General features: G+C 36.6%; 2 protein-coding genes and 1 long non-coding RNA gene across 4 annotated transcripts in view; 1 reads left to right on the top strand and 2 right to left on the bottom strand.

Annotated features, from left to right (window-relative positions):
• The first annotated feature begins 5,384 nt into the window (after window positions 1–5,384).
• Window positions 5,385–8,022, top strand: LOC124260546. Its single transcript, XM_046694871.1, has 2 exons — window positions 5,385–6,096; window positions 6,464–8,022. The coding sequence occupies exons 1-2, from the start codon at window positions 5,480–5,482 to the stop codon at window positions 7,689–7,691; spliced, it is 1,845 nt and encodes a 614-aa protein (XP_046550827.1). The 5' UTR covers window positions 5,385–5,479; the 3' UTR covers window positions 7,692–8,022.
• LOC124260549 overlaps window positions 6,368–23,817 on the bottom strand; it is a 22,914-nt gene continuing 5,464 nt past the window's right edge. The window contains exon 4 of the long non-coding RNA XR_006894120.1: window positions 6,368–6,465. This is a non-coding gene — a long non-coding RNA (uncharacterized LOC124260549). The remainder of the gene's footprint in view (window positions 6,466–23,817) is intronic.
• LOC124260547 lies at window positions 8,017–10,903 on the bottom strand. Of its 2 annotated transcripts, none has more exons than XM_046694873.1 (3): window positions 10,534–10,903; window positions 9,984–10,122; window positions 8,017–9,797 (listed from the first exon to the last, which is right to left on the bottom strand). In XM_046694873.1, the coding sequence occupies exons 2-3, from the start codon at window positions 10,070–10,072 to the stop codon at window positions 8,600–8,602; spliced, it is 1,287 nt and encodes a 428-aa protein (XP_046550829.1). In that variant the 5' UTR covers window positions 10,073–10,122; window positions 10,534–10,903; the 3' UTR covers window positions 8,017–8,599. The 2 variants fall into 2 exon arrangements, with proteins under 2 accessions (XP_046550829.1, XP_046550828.1); XM_046694872.1 differs by having other exon boundaries at window positions 9,984–10,090.

Here is a 23,817-nt window from a genome sequence, read left to right as displayed (position 1 = left end):
CACCTCGACAATTAAAATACTTCAGAATATAACATTTGTGTAACAGGTACGTTAATTATTGTGATGGAAACAAATGAAATACTTTGACGGTATTCTTGCACTCAAAATTTGAGTGTCAATATTTTGTTTGCACCACCAATTTTCCGTGATTATTTATTCCTAGCACAAAAGCAGCATGACGAGAATTCACAAAAGTTTAACTCCATAAATGTGTTTTTTTCTCTCTGTGGTAACCAAAGACCACCTCCTCTGCGCACATATAAGAGGTTACGTGGCGTACTGCAAAAACAACATTCAACTTCATATGACAGCCTATCTTTCAAAATCTAAACACGATGTTTTACGAAAGGCCTTACGAGATTATGTAAACGTGAAATTCAGAATGTCCATTTTATTTGTGATGGGAGAAAGAATGGTGTCAAGGGAATACAACTGAAATGACGAATTGTCTTATTTTCCTTTCTTAATTTGGCTAGGCTTTCTATACATTTTCAGTGTAAAATTCCAGAATTCCATCCTTCCAAATATACCGTTCAGGAATTCCGGTTCACTTATGGTGCCTTTGTTCTTTTCTATGTGCAGATCGGATGTAACAATTACAAAGACGAACTTGCTGCAAGAAACTGGTATGAAATTGCGCCAGGACTAAGAAACTATGGACTATTAGCGACACAGATCATTCATCAAAACGGAGACATATTTGAAACCGCAGTGACTTATAGGTTCTTTTGGTCAAAAATAACTAACTGCAAACTTTACGCTGATGAATTGCATGAGTATCATGCATCAAATCCTGGAAAGCATGTGCATGTGCGCATGTGAACAGCTGCGTTTTGGTGTAAAGTTTTGTGGAGAATTGGCCAATTTTCACTGAGTTTCATCATTTATTGAACTCACGACAATAATTTTTTCAACATTACGAAGTGTTTTTACAATACATCAGTTCATCTGTAAACAGCACCTTCAAACAATATGGAATATTTTGCAAAATATAGTTTAGAACAGTTGGCTGAAGTAAGTGGCTACATTTTCACTAGTGCGACTAAACCTTTGCTGGGTAGTATATATGGGGGCGGTGGGGTAGCCTAGTGGTTAAAGCGTTTCTCTCGTAGCGTCGAAGACCCGGATTCGATTCCCCACATGGGTACAACGTGTGAAGCCCATTTCTTGTGCCCCCCGTGGTGATATTGCTGGGATATTGTTAAAAGCGGCGTAAAACCAAACTCACTCACTCCAGAAATATGGCGGCAGAACTATAACGAATATAAACTCTGTCAAAAAAGAAACGCAACCCCTGTATTTTAGAGATTTTGATCTGAAGTTTTAGGACGACACGGCATTTTTATTATTTAAGACAGAAGTCTGACATTTGGCAGAATAATAACGCAGATGGGCATGTTTAAAATTGTCATTTCAAAAGTCATCTCACAGACACCAGTTTGTCACCAGGGGGGCGTCTTTCTCAGTATCTCGTATGAGCACCACGCGCTGCAATCACTGCACGGCATCTCCTTGGACAAGAACGGATAAGACGCCGGATTCTTTCCTGGGGAATGGCTCTCCACTCCTCCTGCAGTGCAACGGCGAGCTGTTGCAGCGTCTGTGGCGGCGGCTGACGTTGACGTACGCGTCGATCCAGAGTATCCCACAGGTGTTCAATAGGGTTGAGGTCTGGTGATTTAGAGGGTCATGGCAAGACATTGACGTTGGAATTCTGCAGAAAGTTCATTGTTGCACGTGCAGTATGAGGCCGGGCGTTGTCCCGTTGAAAAATCTGTGTCTGTTGGTCAATAATCGGGAGAAGGTGAAGCTCTAACACGTGGTTGATGTAACGTGGGGCTGTCAGGTTCCCTGGAACGATCACCAAGTCTGATTTCTGGTTGTATGAGATGGTTCCCCAAACCATGACGCTTTCTCCGCCAAATCTGTCCACCTGTCGGACGCAGATGGGCGCAAAACGTTTATGACGTCTCCTATACAGACGCTGTCTTCCGTCGTGACGTTGCAAAAGAAAACGTGATTCATAAGAAAACCAGATTCGCCTCCAGTTTTGTAAAGTCCGTATCCTTACGTTGTTGCACCACCTGAGTCGTCGGCGTCGATGTAGGGGGCGTAGTACAGGTCCAACAACTGGTCTACAGGCACGTAAACCCGCTTCTTTCAGACGGTTCCTAATCGTTTGAGCTGACACTCTCCTCAAACCTGGTATTTGTGTGGCAGTCACGGTTGGTAGGGCATGCCGATTACGCAGGTGATGGACCCGGATGTACCGATCTTGAAGGGGGGTCGTGATTCTTGGCCTTCCACTTCTCGGGCGATCGTTGGTCAAATTGAAGTTGTTGTAGCGGCTCCAAAGTCGGGATATCGTTGTTTTGTGAACATTTAGTTGCCGTGCAACAGTTCCAAAACTTTCTCCGGCTTGAACAAGACCAATGGCGATATTTCGGTCGGCAGCACTCAATCGTGGCATTTTTAACACAGCTTTTCGGCGACAAATGAATGAATATAATACGGAAGCACATGGGCTTTTATACACCCCTACATTAACTGCCATTTTCATGATTTGCATGTGTTTTTTTGGTGCGAAGTCACCCCGAGGGTCATTTCATGCGTTGTGACGGAATAAGCAATAAAATACACTTATGCGTACAAATGCAGTTGTTTGGATGGTAATCTTAATTAATTACGTGTATCATTTCAATACATTCGAATAAAATTTAGTTTGGAAGCAATAACTTCATTCAAACGAATTTTCATATCTGAGGACAGGGGTTGCGTTTCTTTTTTGACAGAGTTTAGATACAGCGATGTTATATATAAAATACTATTACCATGTCTTCATACACGAACATTGATGGGTACAGCGATATTCTGTTAATTACTAGCATACATTACCATGTCTTGAAACACGAACATTGGAGCATTGTGGATATGTAACGCTCATTTGCCCAACGTCTAGTTCATGTTCAATTGATAGTAGCAGCGCACATTTAGGTCGGAATCGGAATCTTTTGGTTTGCCAAAACGTCGATACCATTCAAGTGTGAAGCCTTGGTATACCATCAAAGACGATGTTATGATACTTCCCTTGAGCAGCTTGAGTGAGTGAGTGAGTGGGTTAATATTTAACGTCACATCGGCAATATCTCAGATATGAACATAAAACTAGCATTTAAAACTAAAACAATGTAATTAAAGAAGACAGTACAATGTAGAACACGGGCTGTAGATCGCCAGCATCTGAAGGTAGATCACCATACTTGAGCAGCTTGAAGTTACTGAAGCGTCATCATAAAGTATATTACAACCGAAATCGGAAAACAGCCTATAGACATGCATGTGAAAATCAGTTGCAATATTCCATCGCTGTAGAAAATTCCCTGCACGTTTTTGCTTTTGTGGCAGTTAAATGTAATAACGCGAACTAACCCTGGATGCACTGTCCGTATTGTAAGCTTGTATAAGCCTACAGCTTGGAGTTCCCAAGAGACACAGATTAGAATAGGTTCCAAGAATCTCACATGAGGTCGGAAAAGGCGTCTTAGTTTTTTTAGGTGGCAGGGCCTCAGGCCTACCATACAAACGGTAAACAATTCATCAAAACTGGACTAATATACACCAAAACAGAACAAAAATCACCAAAGTAGGATTATAAACTTCCAAAACCGCAACAATATCCGTTAAAACCGAAACAATACATCTGTAAGTGAAGACTAATCGTTTGAAATGGAAACAAAACTCGCGTATCAGCTACAAGAGCGTGCGAGAACGGTTGCCGAGCGTACAAAACGGCATTCATAGCATCCCAACGCGGCAGTCCTAGTATCCCGAAACGGAAACAAATCGTCAAATATGGAGGCGAGGAGACACGAATAGGCTTTGGTACATAATGTCTTTCGTCACTAGGAGTCTAATGATGAAATTTTGATATGGGGTTGTAGTGCATAAACCCCTTATTGTAGTAAGCTTCAAACATTTGTCCATACTTCTCAGTGAGAGGCTTGCAATTCTGCACAATGTGGTCCCTCGTTCGACCGAATAGGATTTGTTGCTACTGTTTCTCTTCAGTTTAGTAAATAAAGTATTCATAGCATCACATTCAACATTAGTATATGTTAGTGATTTAAAACGTTTACAAAACCTCTGTTCATTCTCCGTGAATTGCATATCTAAGTGTTTCCATTTTAAACGATTAGTCTTCCATAACATATGTATTGTTTCGGTTTTGGGGATGTTGTTGCAATTTTGGAAGTTGATTTTCCTATTTTGGTCATTTTTGTTCTGTTTTGGTGTATTTGAGTTCAGTTTTGATGATTTGTTTACCGTTTGTATGGTAGGCCTGAGGGCTGCATGTCTAGATTCAATACTGATGAATGCATTGTTAAAGAACATTTTCTTCCTCACCTATAAAACATATGCACTTTACATATTGCAGTCTAACCTGAGGTTACATGTAGTCATATATGTCCATACGTACCGTATACATTGTACAGCAAACCTCGGTCAGTGAATCTCACATGACACCCAGCCACCAGACGTTGTATTTTGACTGGGTTTAGGAAAAGCAATACAGTTGCAATGCTCTCAGACTTGAAAAAAAATATACCGTGGGAGCAAAATCGTGCGAAATGCTGCAAGATCAGGAATAAAAACTGGAGGATTTATAGCCTATTACACAAGCATTAAGATGATATCACGTTCGGTGCACGAGCAGTATTCATATTTTCAGTTCAGTTATGTTTTATATTAACCCACGTCTCTCAATATATACACATATTATTGACAGTCGTAATCCAGTCCTACTGCTTTCATGTTAAATGATATATACTATGCGTTGCTAATAAAGGGTTAAATGATATATAGCACATGTAAATAAAGGTTTCTCAGAAATAATAGAACTAAGAGTGTCATGATAATGTTTAATCTGTTGAAAAACGTGACACATCGTGACATACAGACACAAAATTCAAACAGCAAAAGCAAACATGAGTTGTATAGACCAACCCCTCAAAATGAAAATGACAAATATAAAGGACTCGGTCATTCAATATCTTGTGTACCCTCCTCGTGCGTCCAAGACACTGTGCACCTTGTTCTCATGCTTCTTATCAAGTTCATGAAGAAAGCTTGCGGAATCGCATTTCATTCCTCTTCTACAGCTATGTGAGATCCACAGGTGCTGGGTGACGTGTGTACACACGTCGACCGAGTTCATCCAAGGCATGCTCAATTGGGTTGCTGTCTGGAGGGCAGCCATTCCATCTGCACTACACCCCACTACCTAAGGAATTCCTTGCAGTAAAGAGGGTCGAACATTAAAGCCATGCGTAGCTTGCAGGAATGATACTGCTATCAGCAGTCCATCCGGATAACGCTGTCCTATTCGACTTTCCCAAAAGTGTTGTTATCTCCCTTTACATAATATTTTAGAATTATCTCCCCTGAACGTTGTCTTCTTCCGGTGAGTAGTTTCATCAAAATGGCGGAGAAAAGTGACGTTAGCATTGTTGCGAGTGATGTAAATTTTGATTCAATGAACATGAAAGAACTTAGAACATACTTAAGAGACAGAAACCAAAAGGTAACAGGAGTTAAGGATCAACTCATAGCTCGTGCAAAAGGTGCACATGCACTGAAATTACAGAAAAATACTTCTGTGGTTGGACAATCTAACGCTTCTGGTACCCTCGGTATTTCTTTGTCAATAACATCAAAGCTTTGTACGCCGAGTGGTTATCAGATGCCTGATCCTCTTTCATTAATTACTGGATGGAGCGATGATCTAGAGTTGCTGCCATTATTCACAGAGAGGGACATATACAATTACCTGGTATTGAGCACCCATCGAACTGTGGACAGTAAACCCATGAAAGCTATTCGTCAACTCAAGGCAGCGATATTTTATGAAGACCGGCACGTCCACAGCATAGCTGTTCACGGTATCTCTGACGACTGTGACCATCTGTTTGTCAGATGTTTAGTTATACCATCTCTACCAACAACAGATAAGAAGAGTAATCCTGACCATCACGTCTGGGTCTGCCTGTCTAAAGTAACAGGCCATATCAACTCTGCTTACTGTACCTGTGCAGCTGGGTAAGTTTTCAGAGTATTTCAGATAAACATGAATCACTTTACAGTTCCCTGATAGTAGATAAATTCGTTGTGGTTTTTTGTTTTTGTTTGTTTTTTTGTTTTTTACACCTTCGTTTAAATCTAAATATATATATCTTGATGAAGGATGGCATTACATAACTGTAATTAGATCTTGATTAGGAGAAACATATTACATGCTAATAATTTGTACTGATAATCTGTTTATTCATTGTGTATTATTGTCTAAAGGTTTGCAGTTAACATTATATTCTTCTTATTAGTGTTCACTGATGGATTTATGTCTAGGATGGGTAATATGAGTCAACTAAACACTGAAAGCACAAACTTAATTACTATTCTTTTACAGAGCTGGAGAAGCCTGCAACCATGTCTCTGCTCTGCTCTATGCCTTGGTGGATATATCACAGAAGAAGGAAGCAGGACAACTCTCGTGTACCTCTACCAAATGTAAATGGATGATCCCTCGCGATCGAAAGCTTGCTCCTTTGACCGCCGACGACCTACATCTAATGTCAAGTGGGAGAAGGAGTGTATTAAAGAGGAGAAGAGAAGAAACTAACTGCACAGTAACGTCTTCATATATTGATGAACCCTGTGATATGTGTCCCAATACAGGTATGCCCAAAACAAGCATAAATGTGGACCGATTTAGGAAAAAATTAATAAGTAATGAAAACAAAAAGAAATGTGGATTTGTAGTCACAACAGGTGTAGTAAATGATGAAGGGCAGATGGATGATGTAAGACTTCCACAGTTACATGCACCACCAGTTGACTTTTGCTTTTGTGATAGTGTTGATCTTTCCTCTCAGAGTTGTCAGAATGTGTTTGAAAATTATGCTGAAACTATCAAAGTTACTGAAGAAGAGTCAACAATTATTGAGAGCATTACTAGGGGACAACAGAAGCAGGAGAATTGGAAGGAGGCAAGGAAAGAGAGGATAACAAGTTCTGATTTTGGCAGCGTTTGTCTACGGAGATCCACTACTGAACCAGATAGACTTGTCCACCATGTTCTGGGTTACGGTAAAGATTTTTCATCAGTTCATACGAGATGGGGCACTTCCCATGAGCCAGCTGCTCGACAACTATATGTTCTCAGGATGACTAAAGACCATCCTAATGTTAGGGTAACACAGTGTGGACTCATTGTAAATCCACAGTATCCCTATTTGGGAGCTAGTCCTGATGGCCTGGTGTCTTGTGTTGACTGTGAAAAGTGCTGTTCATCATATGGACTACTTGAGATCAAATGTCCCTCGACACTCAGGGATCTTAAACCACAAGAGGCTGCTTCACAAACGGATTTCTTTTGCAAATTGGATGAAAATATGAACTTGAAACTTAAAGAAAATCACCCCTATTACTTTCAAGTTCAAGGTCAAATGGCTATTGCACAGAGAGAATGGTGTGACTTTGTAGTTTGGACACTGAAGGGTATTTCAATTCAGAGAATTGCATTTGATAAATTGAAATGGGAGGAAATGTTTCAAAAACTGAAACGTTTTTATGTGACAGCAATTGTGCCAGAACTCTTCTCCAGACGAGTGCATCGTGGACTTAAACTGTACTAATTATCTTCACAAGTATTACACCAAGTGACTTATTACTGATTGAAAATATTTGAAAATATTCTCAAATCATGATATTGTAATAATTATCATCATGTAACAACTTTCATATTCATATTCATATATTGTTCCAACGGAATTTTTAGAATTTCACATTATGCAGAACTACATAATAGTACATATATCGTCAATAGAACATACATCAACAGTGACAAAATTGAGTTTTTAGTCAAAGGGCGGATAACTCCAGTGATTACCGTAAAGGGACATGGAAAATCTTCATTATTTCAAATATAAAGCTGCAAAAAGATAAGAAAAGTTGATGATATAAATTGATGTATGAATTTATTTCTTTTAACATTTGTTGGAGTATAAAGCCTTTATTAAAGGCCTTTGATGATATTTGGTCGTACATTTGTACATTGTTTATGAATGATGAAACTTGTCATAATGTGCACCACTTGTACATTGTTCTGCCTCAATTTGTACATAAATAAAACATTTCAGTAAATACAACTATATGTCATTTGTACAATTAACATAATTAAAGATGATCAGAAGTTACTTTTACATGAGCTTCTTGGAAATAAGATAGATTATTATTACTGAAAGAGTTCAGTTATCCCAACATTAAGAAAAATGAGTGAGTTTAGTTTTACACAGCTTTTAGCAATATTCCAGCAAAATTCACAGCAGGGAACACCATTAATGGGCTACCCATGTGGGGACCCGAAACCAGGGGGGTCTTCGGCGTGACGAGAAAACACTTTAACTTCTAGGTTACCCACCACCCCATGAAAAGCAAGCATTCAGTCATTTCTTGGGAATGAAAAATATCATCTCAGACTAGATTGATTACACTATCAATGATAATCCCAGTATTCATAATAAACACCTTATCTTGCAAATAATCAAGCATTTTCATCAAACACATGTACATCAATTGTATCAGAATCCTGGTTATGGGGGTACAAAGGTGGTAGTAATGTTGTCAATGCATTGCAGATTTTCCATATTTTGTTCACAGAATTGGAAATAGTTATGGGAATGATACCTTGTAATATTCTGAAATTTTTTACTCTTTCCATGTGTCTCTCTACATGGATTCTCAAATTTGCAATTCGTCTAGTTTTCTGAATTTCTTCCAATGTCAATTGCTTTCTTTTACGTTTTAATGGAGGGATGATTAAGTGTAATCCTTTAGGGGTAGTTAAGTCAGATATTAGAAATCCTTTATCAGCCATTACTGCATCTCCAAACTCACACAAGTTTAATATACCTGATTCTATAGTAATCTGTCTGTCACTTATAGCTCCAGACCATAAATCTGACACAAAACTGACTACACCATTAGGAGTAATGCCAATTAAACCTTTTAATGTAATATGGCTTTTATAGTGACTATACATCTGTGATTGTCTTGCTACTGAATAAGGCTTCTCAATGAATATTTCTGTGCAATCTATTACAACCCGTGTTTGTGGGTATATATCCTTGAATCCTTTTGGCATAGTAGCATCAATAATGTCTCGTTTTGGCCAGGAAATCAGAAATGACAGATTTTTGTACATGAGATCAATCCATCTGTTAATTGTCCGAGCACAGGTTGTTCTGGAAACATGGAAACGGTTAGCTATATCTACAACTAAAAGCCCAAGTCGAAGTCTCATCAATAACATAAAAAACTGATCTATTAGTGACAATGAGTTTGGTCTTCCAAACTTTGATGATGGATAATCTCTCTCATAAGCTTCAGACAATTCGTCAAAAATACATGAAAATGTATTTCCATCTCCTAATCCTGTGTAAAAGTTAACTAGCTCAGGATCTGTCTTTATATCTGCAAATGTGAGTGATGGTAGCAACACCTGTGTACTTTGCTCACAAGTCTGAGTGAAGTCTGTTTGTGTACAGGCACTGGTCTGCTGTGGTGCTGATGGCTTGCCCTGACTAGAGATGGCTTGAAAGAAACCTTCATCTGTCTGAGTAGAAGTGGAACACTTCTGTACGGATGCAGTCTGACAGGATGCATTTCTTTGTGATGAAATAGTGTTCTCTGGTATGGGCCCACAGTAGTCATGCAAGAACACAGAAAGCTTGTCAAAAGACCTGTTGATCAAGTAAATGGAATTAGGAGATAATACAGGCTAAATAAGGTAATATGTTTAACAACATGTGTTCTTTTTACCCAATTTGAACAAATCGCATTGAAAAGAAAAAGAATTGTGTTTACTAGTTTACACTGGTTAATGTTAAGTCATAATAAGCAAAATAAAAGTGGTTACATCAACAAACCTTTCATTTTGATGAATGGTTGTTTGGTTGTCTTCACCATCATTGGTGTTGGCTGCACCATCTTCCTCTTTGACAGCTGTCAGAGCCATGTCAGTTCCATCAGTTATCTGTTCAAATTAGTGTTTTTCTTGGTTAGATTCTGACAATGAATATTAATGTCCTCTTCATGAAAATAACTCAATATAAATTATAGTTACAGTAAAAAACAATGTTCACAATAAAAAGAAAACAGAAATAATTTTATGATTTTTTTAGCACTGATAAGATTATCATACTATTTTAAGCTACCACGCTATAATAAAACCTAATGAAAATTTTGATTCAATTCATTTGATTTAAACAGATTTTTTTCAGGTAAGCATAAAATCGTAGTTTGCTATTTTCCATGGGTTGCCTGCAAACCAATCTACACTGAAAATTATCATAATTATGTTCATAACTGGTGCTTTGTAACTCGAACTAAATGCTAGTAAATAGGAAATATTTCAAAATCATTTCGTTATTTGTCAATTCTACTGTAAACAGGACATTTACATGTAAAGTAACTTACTGAACTACTGCTGAAACTCTTGTTCGGGAAAAGTGATGGTATGGTGATCTCTGAGGAAGGTCCCGCCAATCCCTCAAAATGATCAGAGCACACCCTAGTGTGTTTACTAAAAGAAAAATCTTTTCTCACAAGTCGTAATCGGCGAAGCCATGCTTGTCTTAAATCCTTCCTCAGTGGGACAGAATGGAGGGATATCGTCCGGGAACCGAGTTGTTTACCCCGGTGATTTTTACATATGCAGCAGTATTGCTTCCCCATTTCAGTAACGTCAAGTCACGGCAATTTACTCACCGGAAGCGCTATCGTTATAATTGAAGAGCTAAATGCAAGGGCAATAACTCTAAATGACAACGACTTTTGGGAAAGTCGAATAACCGAAGAATATAGAACAAAACCCCTGATATTGATATTTAATGAAGATTTAATTCGCGTATTTTGTGATGACATATGCATGCGACTGTCACACAACAAGCCATAAGAATCATTGTTCGGAAACGCCAAACGTTCATGTCCACTCGATTTAATACACAGAACATTTCAGTAAGTAAAGTAACATACAGAAATCCCTTAAGAGTGAAGAAAGATTTACACTCTGACATTCTGACATTTTGTGAAAAGAAATGTTTTGTTACGTTGTTCTCTTCGTAACCTCGAGATACGTGTTGTGAAATGATGTGTTTTGAAACTGATATATGCGGTAAGAAAAAGGCTTTCGGAAATCTGTAGATTAAATCAGTGTCATATAACAAAAAAGCTTCAAAATTCCTTATATAATTGAAGACGCAAGAACTAAGTCCACACAAATGTGTCATGGAATTTCAAACTTTACTCAAGCAGTACTTAGGGGAACACTTGTCCACCTGGTGCTGTAAGGAGATGCATCGTAAGTAGTCCCTGTGTATTAGCGTGATACTTCTACACCGGAGACTGTCATATTGACACCAGAATTGCGTCACACTTCAAGTGTTTTTGTAAGTTTACAAACATTCTATGATGATGTGCTCATGAAGCCCAGGGATGATAAGATGTACGGATGGACAACGTCTTTATTACAATTAAAAACGACGTTTCGGTGCAGTTTCTAATACCACTACCAAGCGAGAGAGGTCCAAACTTGTATACCCTCAATACAGATAACAGGTAGAAGATGCTGCCTGATCTCATGTCTTTACGGTCATAATATCAGTTTTTAGACAACACCAATCCAGATAGGTATACTATGACTATAGATGGATGAAAATCATTATGTCAGTTCTCGAGACAGTCCTTCGTTGCTCTTTAAAGGTTAAATTGGGCGAATTACACATGGGACGCTTGTAAACCTGCGGGACGTTTCATGAAATTGATATAGACAAGAAGTTGAAATATAATATTTTAATCCATATTTATTTGTAAGCTGCGACGTACACAGTAGAATGACTAGGATGGTGAGAATGCTGTTTATTGTTTGATTAAGACAAACGTTTACAATTTATCTTTAAAAGTTATCAAATGGTAAAGGAGGTGTCTGTACACTGTAAGCTTCCGAGGTGGTGTGGCAGAGATTAGGGGTGTTTCAATTAAAGGTGGCTATTTTTTCTCGATGCCTGTGATTCACCTACCTGGATAAAACAGATAAATAGAATAATGTAACAGTTTTATTAACCTTGTCCTATTGTAACGGGAGGGCCTATATGTATATGTTATGGTTTGTTTAAACTAGAATGGTGCCCGACTACACATTACAAAATACTTAAACAAATAAATAAACAAACAAACAAACAACTCAAGATGGATTTCCCAAGTACCGCTGACATTGCTAAAAATATAGTTCGTGTTTTCGGGCTCGTGTTTGACGTTGCTCAACATGCAGGTGTTTATTCTTCTAATGACACAGTGTTGCAGAGGTTGAAAGCAGCGTTCTTCCAGTCGCCAAAGAGGCAGCTTCAAATAATCGCCTCAAGCACTGCGCCAGAAATAGAAACAGGTTGCAGCATGGCAAAGCAAAGGTCTTTATTAATCAGTGAGGCAACCATTACTGAAACTCTCTGGAAAAGTCATTAAGTCCTTCTGAACATTCTCAATTCTTACAGCAGTTCAGCGATTAATGTTCAAAATAGATTTCTCATACGCGAACCGGATGCCCGAAAACATATCGCTGTTCAAATCTTATTGCAGATCAGTTCTTGCTGGCTGAATGTAAAAGGAAATCAGATATGGGATGTAGTTACTAAACCGTAAGACAACGACTAAAGTGTTCTGTAACAATGGTGAAACTACAGAGAAGTATATCGAATGGTGACCTATCACGGCACTAGATGCATTGGAGTCTAAATAGCAGACCTCCTGAGAGGTACGTATGTCCCAAAACGTTCAAAGTAAATTAAAACTTATTACTTTTTTAACCGCAGTGTATGTCATTTTAATTTATGGCTAGATTGCCCAAAATTGCTAGCACCTGGAGGGATGGTGTAAACTAGGGTCTATGCAGGATGCAAATGTACCCCATGGTCCCTAGAATGGTAATTTACAAACAGCTGGTGGCAATCTATATATATATATATATTGTATTGTCATTTATGGTTAAAATATTTTAGATTTAATTACGAGTTTTAAATCTATATCTGTGATAATTTAGTTGTTTAACTGCCCTTTGCAGACAGGCAAGTATATTCTCTAAATTTGTTTTTATTCGTTTATAAATTTACAACTTTCTTAGTCACGATATGGCTGAAATACTGCCCTTGTAAATATTAACTTACTCACCCACTCACTAAATATCAGTTTCAACATTAATGCTCAAAGTGATTTTACATTGTTAATGTCAATAAATTGGGAATACACACATTAGTAAATACGATATCAAGCTAGTCGTGGAATAGTTTTGAATATTCAATTATGCTCATGGACATTTAGCACAGTTTCTTACAAAACAAGGGAAAAGGAATTTGTGGTTAAGCTGCAAGACGCACACTAAGTCCCTCTAATATGGCAGTTCCATACGAATTATTCATATTTGTACCACTTCAGGGAACACTTTCCCACAAACCACTTCCTTTTGGCTGTGATTTGAAAACACTTGATTTTATCAAATTATGAACGTTGAGTTGCGAGTTTTGACATGAAATGTTGGACATTTTCCCGATCGATTTTTTTCTTTTGGCAAATAGGTCAGGGACTTTAGTTATAAACATGTTATCGCTGGTTGCAAGAATCTGGTACATGAATCCTGGTCAGACGCAGGGACAGACTGCGTACGACGCTGATCACGATATCAACCACTGGCTGGTATCTGTACGAGATATATATTGTATCTGTACGACATATATGTTGTATCTGTACGAGATATATGATGTATCTGTACGATATATATGATGTATCTGTACGATATATATGATGTATCTATACGAGATATATGTTGTATCTGTACGAGATATATGATGTATCTGTACGATATATATGATGTATCTGTGTGATATATATGATGTATCTATACGAGATATATGTTGTATCTGTACGAGATATATGTTGTATCTGTACGATATATCTGATCTATCTATACGATATATATGATGTATATGTACGAGATATATGTTGTATCTGTACGATATATAGGTTGTATCTGTACGAGATATATTATATATCTGTACGATATATATGATGTATCTGTACGAGATATGCTGTATATGTACGAGATATATGATGTATCTGTACGAGATATGTTGTATCTGTACGAGATGTATGTTGTATCTGTACGAGATATGTTGTATCTGTACGAGATATATGATATATCTGTACGAAATATATGATGTATCTGTACGAGATATATGATATATCTGTACGAGATATGTTGTATCTGTACGAGATATATGATGTATCTGTACGGAATTAATGTTGTATCTGTACGAGACGTGTTGTATCTGTACGAGATATATGATATATCTGTACGAGATATATGATATATCTGTACGAGATATATGTTGTATCTGTACGAGATATATGATGTATCTGTACGAGATATATGATGTATCTGTACGATATATATGATGTATCTGTACGATATATATGTATCTATACGAGATATATGTTGTATCTGTACGAGATATATGATGTATCTGTACGATATATATGATGTATCTGTGTGATATATATGATGTATCTATACGAGATATATGTTGTATCTGTACGAGATATATGATGTATCTGTACGATATATCTGATCTATCTATACGATATATATGATGTATATGTACGAGATATATGTTGTATCTGTACGATATATAGGTTGTATCTGTACGAGATATATGATATATCTGTACGATATATATGATGTATCTGTACGAGATATGCTGTATATGTACGAGATATATGATGTATCTGTACGAGATATATGAAGTATCTGTACGAGATATGTTGTATCTGTACGAGATGTATGTTGTATCTGTACGAGATATGTTGTATCTGTACGAGATATATGATATATCTGTACGAGATATATGATGTATCTGTACGAGATTTATGTTGTATTTGTACGAGATATATGATATATCTGTACGAGATATGTTGTATCTGTACGAGATATATGGTATATCTGTACGAGATATATGATGTATCTGTACGGAATTAATGTTGTATCTGTACGAGACATGTTGTATCTGTACGAGATATATGATATATCTGTACGAGATATATGTTGTATCTGTACGAGATATATGATGTATCTGTACGATATATATGATGCATATGTACGATATATATGTTGTATCTGTACGAGATATATGTTGTATCTGTACGAGATATATGTTGTATCTGTACGAGATATATGATGTATCTGTACGAGATATGTTGTATCTGTACGAGATATATGATGTATCTGTACGAGATATATGATGTATCTGTACGAGATATGTTGTATCTGTACGAGATATATGATGTATCTGTACGAGATATATGTTGTATCTGTACGAGATATGTTATATCTGTACGAGATATATGATGTATCTGTACGAGATATATGATATATCTGTACGAGATATATGATGTATCTGTACGAGATTTATGTTGTATCTGTGAGATATATGTTGTATCTGTATTAGATATATGTTGTATCTGTATGAGATATATGTTGTATCTGTATGAGATATATGTTGTATCTGTGAGATATATGTTGTATCTGTACGAGGTATATGTTGTATCTGCATGATATGTATGTTGTATCTGTATGAGATATATGTATTGCACTTTTTGCAATCATTGAAAACAGCGATAAAAGGCTTCAGTTTCTTTTTTTTTTTTTTGAAGTCAAATTTTCAGAAGGTTTAAAGTGTGTTGGAAACCCCCAAGGAAGCCGAAATTCGAATAAAATCTGGACTCAAGCACTAGTTTCATTTTATGCTTTACTTTTTACTTTACATAGAGAGTCATTCACAAATCGAGAACATGTTAATATATTTTTATATGTAGATATATAACATACACACACACACATACTTTAAACGCTACCCTAACGTTTCTGAATAAAATGAGTACTTGAACGCTGAAGCTTACCACTGTTACAAGGTAGCTGCTTGTGATGTGCTTGAACAAAACAATTAGCAAAGAACTAAATGTGTTTTCTATACAAATGAAAGTTAAGTACTAATTGCAGAGCGTATTCTGTCGCACAGTAAACCATTTGAAAAACCCTAAATCCACCTCCGACTGATCATTAACGATCGATATGAATATGAACACAATGAATACTCGGTATATGACGTTTCACAACGCAAGATGGGAGATTGTACAAAGATTACAATTACAAAGCCATTTAAATCAGGATTAATGTACCAGATACCAAGATATTGTAGTAAGTGAGTGAGTTTAGTTTTACGCTTATCTTTAAAAGTTATCAAATGGTAAAGGAGGTGTCTGTACACTGTAAGCTTCCGAGGTGGTGTGGCAGAGATTAGGGGTGTTTCAATTAAAGGTGGCTATTCTTTCTCGATGCCTGTGATTCACCTACCTGGATAAAACAGATAAATAGAATAATGTAACAGTTTTATTAACCTTGTCCTATTGTAACGGGAGGGCCTATATGTATATGTAATGGTTTGTTTAAACTAGAATGGTGCCCGACTACACATTACAAAATACTTAAACAAATAAATAAACAAATAAACAAACAACTCAAGATGGATTTACCCAAGTACCGCTGACATTGCTGAAAATATAGTTCGTGTTTTCGGGCTCGTGTTTTACGTTGCTCAACATGCAGGTGTTTATTCTTCTAATGACAAGTATTGCAGAGGTTGAAAGCAGCGTTCTTCCAGTCGCCAAAGAGGCAGCTTCAAACAATCGCCTCAAGCACTGCGCCAGAAATAGAAACAGGTTGCAGCATGGCAAAGCAAAGGTCTTTATTAATCAGTGAGGCAACCATTACTGAAACTCTCTGGAAAAGTCATTAAGTCCTTCTGAACATTCTCAATTTTTACTACAGTTCAGCGATTAATGTTCAAAATAGATTTCTCATACGCGAACAGGATGCCCGAAAACATATCACTGTTCAAATCTTATTGCAGATCAGTTCTTGCTGGCTGAATTTAAAAGGAAATCAGATACGGGATGTAGTTACTGAATCGTAAGACAACGACAAAAGTGCTCCGTAATAATGGCGAAACTACAGAGAGGTATATCGAATAGTGACCTATCACGGCACTAGTTGCATTGGAGTCTAAATAACAGACCTCCTGAGAGGGTACGTATGTCCTAAAACGTTCAAAGTAAATTAAAACGTATTACTTTTTTAACCGCAGTGTATGTCATTTTAATTTATGGCTAGATTGTCCAAAATTGCTAGCATCTGGAGGGATGGTGTAAACTAGGGTCTATGCAGGATATAAATGTACCCCATGGTCCCTAGTATGGTAATTTACCAACAGTTGTTGGCAATCTATAGCCTGTTTTTATATTGTATGGTCATTTATGGTTAAAATATTTGAGATTTAATTACGAGTTTTTAAATCTATATCTGTGATAGTCTAGTGGTTTTACTGCCCTTTGCAGACAGGCAAGTATATTGTCTAAATTTGTTTTTATTCGTTTATAAATTTATAACTTTCTTAGTCACGATATGGCTGAAATACTGCCCTTGTAAATATTAACTTACTCACTCACTCACTCACTCACTAAATATCAGTTTCAACATTAATGCTCAAAGTGGTTTAACATTGTTAATGTCAATAAATTGGGAATACACACATTAGTAAATACGATATCAAGCTAGTCGTGGAATAGTTTTGTATATTCAATTATGCTCATGGACATTTAGATCAGTTTCTTACAAAACAAGGGAAAAGGAATTTGTGGTTAAGCTGCAAGACGCACACTAAGTCCCTCTAATATGGCAGTTCCATACGAATTATTCATATTTGTACCACTTCAGCGAACACTTTTCCACAAACCTCTTCCTTTGGCTGTGATTTGAAAACACTTGATTTTATCAAATTATGAACGTTGAGTTGCGAGTTTTGACATGAAATGTTGGACATTTTCCCGATCGATTTTTTCTCTTGGCTAATAGGTCAGGGACTTTAGTTATAAACACGTTATCGCTAGTTGCAAGAACTTGGAACATGAATCCTGGTCAGACGCAGGGACAGACTGCGTACGACGCTGATCACGATATCAACCGCTGGCTTGTATCTGTACGAGATATATGATGTATCTGTACGAGATATATGATATATCTGTACGACATATATGATGTATCTGTACGAGATATATGATGTATCTGTACGAGATATATGATGTATCTGTACGAGATATATGATGTATCTGTACGAGATATATGATGTATCTGTACGAGATATATGATGTATCTGTACGATATATATGATGTATCTGTACGATATATATGATGTATCTGTACGAGAATTATGTTGTATGTGTGAGATATATGTTGTATCTGTGAGATATATGATGTATCTGTACGAGATATATGTATCTGTATGATATCTGTTGTCTGTACGATATATGTTGTATCTGATATATGATCTGTATATATATGATGTATCTGTATGAGATCATATGTTGTATCTGTGAGATATATGTTGTATCTGTATGAGATATATTATGTATCTGTATGAGATATATGTTGTATCTGTGAGATATATGTTGTATCTGTACGAGATATGTTGTATCTGTATGAGATATATGTTGTATCTGTACGAGATATATGTTGTATCTGTACGAGATATATGATGTATCTGTACGATATATATGTATCTGTACGATATATATGTTGTATCTGTACAAGATATGTTGTATCTGTACGAGATATATGATATATCTGTACGAGATATATGTTGTATCTGTGAGATATATGTTGTATCTGTATGATATATATGTTGTATGAAATATATGTTGTATCTGTATGACATATATGTTGTATCTGTGAGATAAATGTTGTATCTGTACGAGGTATATGTTGTATCTGTATGAGATATATGTATTGCACTTTTTGCAATCATTGAAAACAGCGATAAAAGGCTTCAGCTTATTTTGGTGTCTTTGGAAGTCAAATTTTCAGAAGGTTTGAAGTGCGTTTGAAACCCCCAGAGAAGCCGAAATTCGAATTAAATCTGAACTCAAGAACCAGTTTCATTTTATGCTTTACGTGTGACTTTACATAGAAAGTCATTCACAAATCGAGAACATGTTAATATATTTTTATATATGGATATATAACATACACACACATACTTTAAACGCTACCCTAACGTTTCTGAATAAAATGAGTACTTGAACGCTGAAGCTTACCATTGTTAAAGGGTAGCTGCTTGTGATGTGCTTGAACAAAACAATTAGCAAAGAACTAAATATGTTTTCTATACAAATGAAAGTTTAGTACTAATTGCAGAGCGTTTTCTGTCGCACAGTAAACCATTTGCAAAACCCTAAATCCACCTCCGACTGATCATTAACGATCGATATGAATATGAACACAATGAATACTCTGTATATGACGTTTCACAACGCAAGATGAGAGATTGTACAAAGATAACAATTACAAAGCCATTTAGATAGGATTAATGTACCAGATACCAATATATTGTAGTGAGTGAGAGAGTTTAGTTTTACGCCTCACTCAGCAATATTCCAGCTATATCGCGGCGGTTTGTAAATAATCGAATCTGAACCAGACAATCCAGTGATCAGCAAGCATGAGCATCGATCTACGCAATTGTGATACGATGACATGTGTCAACCAAGTCAGCGAGCCTGACCACCCGATCCCGTTAGTCGCCTCTTACGACGAAGATGGGTTACTGAAGATCAATTCTAACCCGGATCTTCACGGGTCTATATTGTAATGACAAAGCCAAGAGTGGGGGTTGGGATGTTAATGTACAAAGATAACAGCATGGTACGAAGCCAATTAGATAGGATTAATGTACAAAGATAATTTTTAAAGGTATGAAGCCAATGAGATAAACCGCACTACAATGTTTGACGAAGCCGGTGATTATAGAACCACAGAGTATACACTGGGAAGAATTGTGCTGGTCTCGGTTAATGGCTGGCTTCTTTGCATCTCTATGCTTTCTTGAAGTTTCCTCTTTTTTCAGTGGTTGATGTTGGTATGTAGAATCTTGGTTTGTTGCCAAGAAGTTGTTATCCATAAAAACGTGTCATGTGTTCATGTTCGTCCAACTTATAAATGCCTTTGAAGAACTTTAACGATCGGTAATAAACACAGTTTTAACAGACACACACACACACGTTTATCCTATAAAACTGACAAATGCGTTTTTCAATTGTGTTTTCTCTGTCAAAAGTGGTTCCCGAGGCAAAATCTTGAACACAATATTTTCATTATCGATGTCTGACACAGCTTTATATATATTAGTAATGCTGACTATATTTTTAAAAAGGTGTATTTAATGTACATGGTTATGATTATTAAACATAATTGAACATTTGAATGAGCTTAGAGATACACATGATTCTAAACACTAGTTTACCCAAGACTCCCTACACATTATGGAAACGTTCACTCTGCATGTGTTGTAAATATATAATCAGAGAGGATTTCCCGTCGATAAATCATGTCCGGTTTTGTTTAAAACATATTATATTAATGAGAAAAGGATTGAGTACAAGTTATACAACTTAGAACACCCTCTCCGTAGTATTTACATAGTATTATTTACATTCATTCTACAAGATGGACAGAGAAGAACAGAAAGATGGGAAAGAGAGGAACAATTGCAACAATTAAGAAAATCGTTTTGATTGACAAATATATGTTTGAACAATTTAAATATGTTTTGATTTATGTGAACAGTCAGATCTGTATTGCCATGTAATAGTAACTCATAGGTTATATTCACATTGGTAACACTGCGTAAATTAGTCACCATGGTAGTTCTCTGTACCGTATATAATTGACAGTCAAATTGGTAATGATAAGAATTTTCACAAACATTTCCACTAGAACAACTTGGGTTATCTCTTATACCAGCACGGAATAGATCATAATTCAAGTGACTACACATGTAACGTGGTTTTGTAAGGATGATGCTAGTGAATCATGTCCGGTAAATTTCTTCTTTTCAATATTAGCTGGAACGGTATCTTGTTTGCCATTTTGCCCTTCTATTTGCATAACACAAGACATAGCTGTATCTGAAATGTCCTCCTCTCTAAATCGGTTCCTTGGTTCGGAGGGTGGAAGGAATGACACTTGGTGCCTTTTTTGATCGACTGGGACAACCCCACAATATCCATACTAGCCTTTACTGCACACCGAGGATGCAGGAAACATCATTTCATTGCCATACAGATGAATGGGTTATCTCCCAGTTGACAGACACCCATTTGACAGACCCAATTGACAGACACTGAACTAGAAGGTTAATTAGGGTAACACCCACGGGTATAATGGAACAGTCCGCTGTCTCGTGAGTAGTGCAGGGTGAGCCTGAAACAGGTTCGTTACTGAGAAGTTTGATTGTTGGTAAATAGAACTTTGTTGTGATTAAATGATAAATGATTTCTCTTCTCAAAATTGATTTTACTATCAATTACTATCGAAAAGGTTTGTCACTGAGAGGTTTGATTGTGTTTATTGACAGAAAAGGCCCCTCCCAATAATAGGATATGTACAACAGAAGTTAACTGAGAAAACGTTTTGTTGGAGAGATATAGATATGTACATATTTGAAAACATTCTGATTTGCAGTAAATGACACCTGCATTGCCATGTAAGATACGATTAATACCAATCACTGTTCTAATTTTAACAATGCTTTCTAAAGCTTGTAACAGTTTATGTCTTTGACTAGTATACAATGGACATTCAAGGAAGTAATGAAAAACATTCTCACATCCATGGCCACATTCACATGATGCGTCATATTTTAAATATATATTCTTATCTTCTTTATTCCATATGAATAATATGCAGGTGAATAATATGATGATGCCGACCCCGTTAGACTAGAAGGTTAAACCGAAATGTTTATGAAAATAAACTGTTTTTATATTACAGCAATAAAAATTCAAATTACTGTCTCTTCGTTCATCTTTCAAAATAAATAATATAGCTTCAGTTTGTTCCTGTGTTTTTATTTGGACTATTCCATTATAATGTGTAGGTAACAGGTAGTAGATAATCTGTTCACTGAACCGTAAATGTTGTTGTCTGCGAACTGGCTGTCTGCGTAATGGGAGGACACCGATGAATGCACTGCTCAGGTTGTAGGAGAGGTTGTTAGAACAGCTGTTTGTTGCTTTTTAGATAACAATAAATTCACTTGTAAATAGGTATACTTTGTTTGGCCATTTAACGCATCTTAAGAATTTTATATTCAATATATCTCCTTTTAAACCAGCTTTCTGACATTTCGGATTTAGTATTGTTATGTACTAGAGAGAGTGAGTGAGTGAGTTAAAATTTAAAGTCACATCGGCATTATTTAACCCATATCGTGACTATTAGTGTAGTATAAATCAAAAATAAGATTAGACAAAATATATATCTGTCGACAAAGGACAGTAAGATAACTACACTACCACAGATTAAGACTTAAAACTAGCAACTTATCATAAAACAATAATTATACATGCAACAATTCAATATAAAAATGGGCTAAAGATCGCCAACAACTGAAGGTAGATCACCATAATAGAGACTGTACTGGAGAGAGAAATGGCGGCTACCTCAAGAGCAAAAATGCTCACCCTCAAAACAACAGCTTGGTGTCATCACTGATTTTAGTGACCCGTACATAAACTGATCACCAGTATCTCGCCTTTAAGGCCCAATGGAATCGAGGCTGGATATTTTCTTGCGTTGGCGTATATCTATGAAATACTGTCAAATAGTGATAATACAAGTTTTTCTGTATAAGTGGGCGTACATTGTAGTTTTTTGACGATGATAATATGTTTGTGAGGAAATCCACATACCGTTTTTATGGAAAGAGCAGATTTCACATTGCTCCAAATATAAGGTGTTATGACAACTTAACATTTTAAGGCGATTTTCAAGCAGTCCTATATTTTCATTCTTGCATGAGGTATTGTCGAGGCACGTATTACCGTGGGATTCCTGAGTGTGTCATGTGGTTTTATTTTATTAATTCTATTTCTTCTACATATTGTCATTCGACTCAAATTACACGGATCGGTGACCGAAATTTAGATGCAACTCACTCATTTGACTTACTATATGTTCCTCTGTTGTTTTAGGTTCACAGTTCATTTAAATTTGCAAAATGTTTATGCTTAAATGTTTTGAGAAGAGGCTCATAGTTTACACTAGCAGCTGGTATCGCCACTTGTTGATAGTGATATAAACATAAAGTGTCGTTGATGGATTAGAAACTAAGAACTTCAATGAGATTGTCTTTTGAAGCGCCTTGCTAATTACATATTGAATTCGTTTCATACAAAAACATCACATTCAAGTAGTGTTTTGACACGTCAAAATGTGGCAACTTCTAACTGCAATGACATTGGGTTTGACTTCGTTGTGTCGAGACCAGACACATGAAGCTCAGTGGTTTGTCCCAGCATAAACAACACAATCGTTTACAACAAATAGCAACTGATTGAAAACCGGAGTTAGAAGCCTTTAGATCGAAAAACTCTCTACTAGGCTGTATGACAAAAGGTATGATTTCAACTTTCCAATAGTCAAAGTTCCCTTCACGTCGAGCAATATTGTAACAGCTCCAGCTTTAGAATCGGTGTTCACAATCGAGCATGGTCTCTCTAACAGGATTTCATAGGTGGGGTGGGATACGCTCACCTTTTCTCGAA

This window comes from Haliotis rubra, unplaced genomic scaffold, assembly GCF_003918875.1.
Source record: "Haliotis rubra isolate DU_JTF1 unplaced genomic scaffold, ASM391887v1 Scf769, whole genome shotgun sequence".
NCBI classification, from domain to species: domain Eukaryota; kingdom Metazoa; phylum Mollusca; class Gastropoda; order Lepetellida; family Haliotidae; genus Haliotis; species Haliotis rubra.
This window is presented reverse-complemented; position numbering and strand designations above follow the sequence as displayed.

What these genes read in the sequence shown, in the direction of transcription:
- LOC124260546 (XM_046694871.1), top strand. Translation starts at nt 5,480, where the DNA reads ATGGCGGAGAAAAGTGACGTTAGCATTGTTGCGAGTGATGTAAATTTT. An exon ending in TACTGTACCTGTGCAGCTGG is followed by an intron (nt 6,097 to 6,463) that starts GTAAGTTTTCAG and finishes ATTCTTTTACAG; the next exon opens with AGCTGGAGAAGCCTGCAACC.
- LOC124260547 (XM_046694872.1), bottom strand. Translation starts at nt 10,791, where the DNA reads ATGGGGAAGCAATACTGCTGCATATGTAAAAATCACCGGGGTAAACAA. An exon ending in AGAGTTTCAGCAGTAGTTCA is followed by an intron (nt 10,091 to 10,533) that starts GTAAGTTACTTT and finishes TAATTTGAACAG; the next exon opens with ATAACTGATGGAACTGACAT. An exon ending in ACCATTCATCAAAATGAAAG is followed by an intron (nt 9,798 to 9,983) that starts GTTTGTTGATGT and finishes CTTGATCAACAG; the next exon opens with GTCTTTTGACAAGCTTTCTG.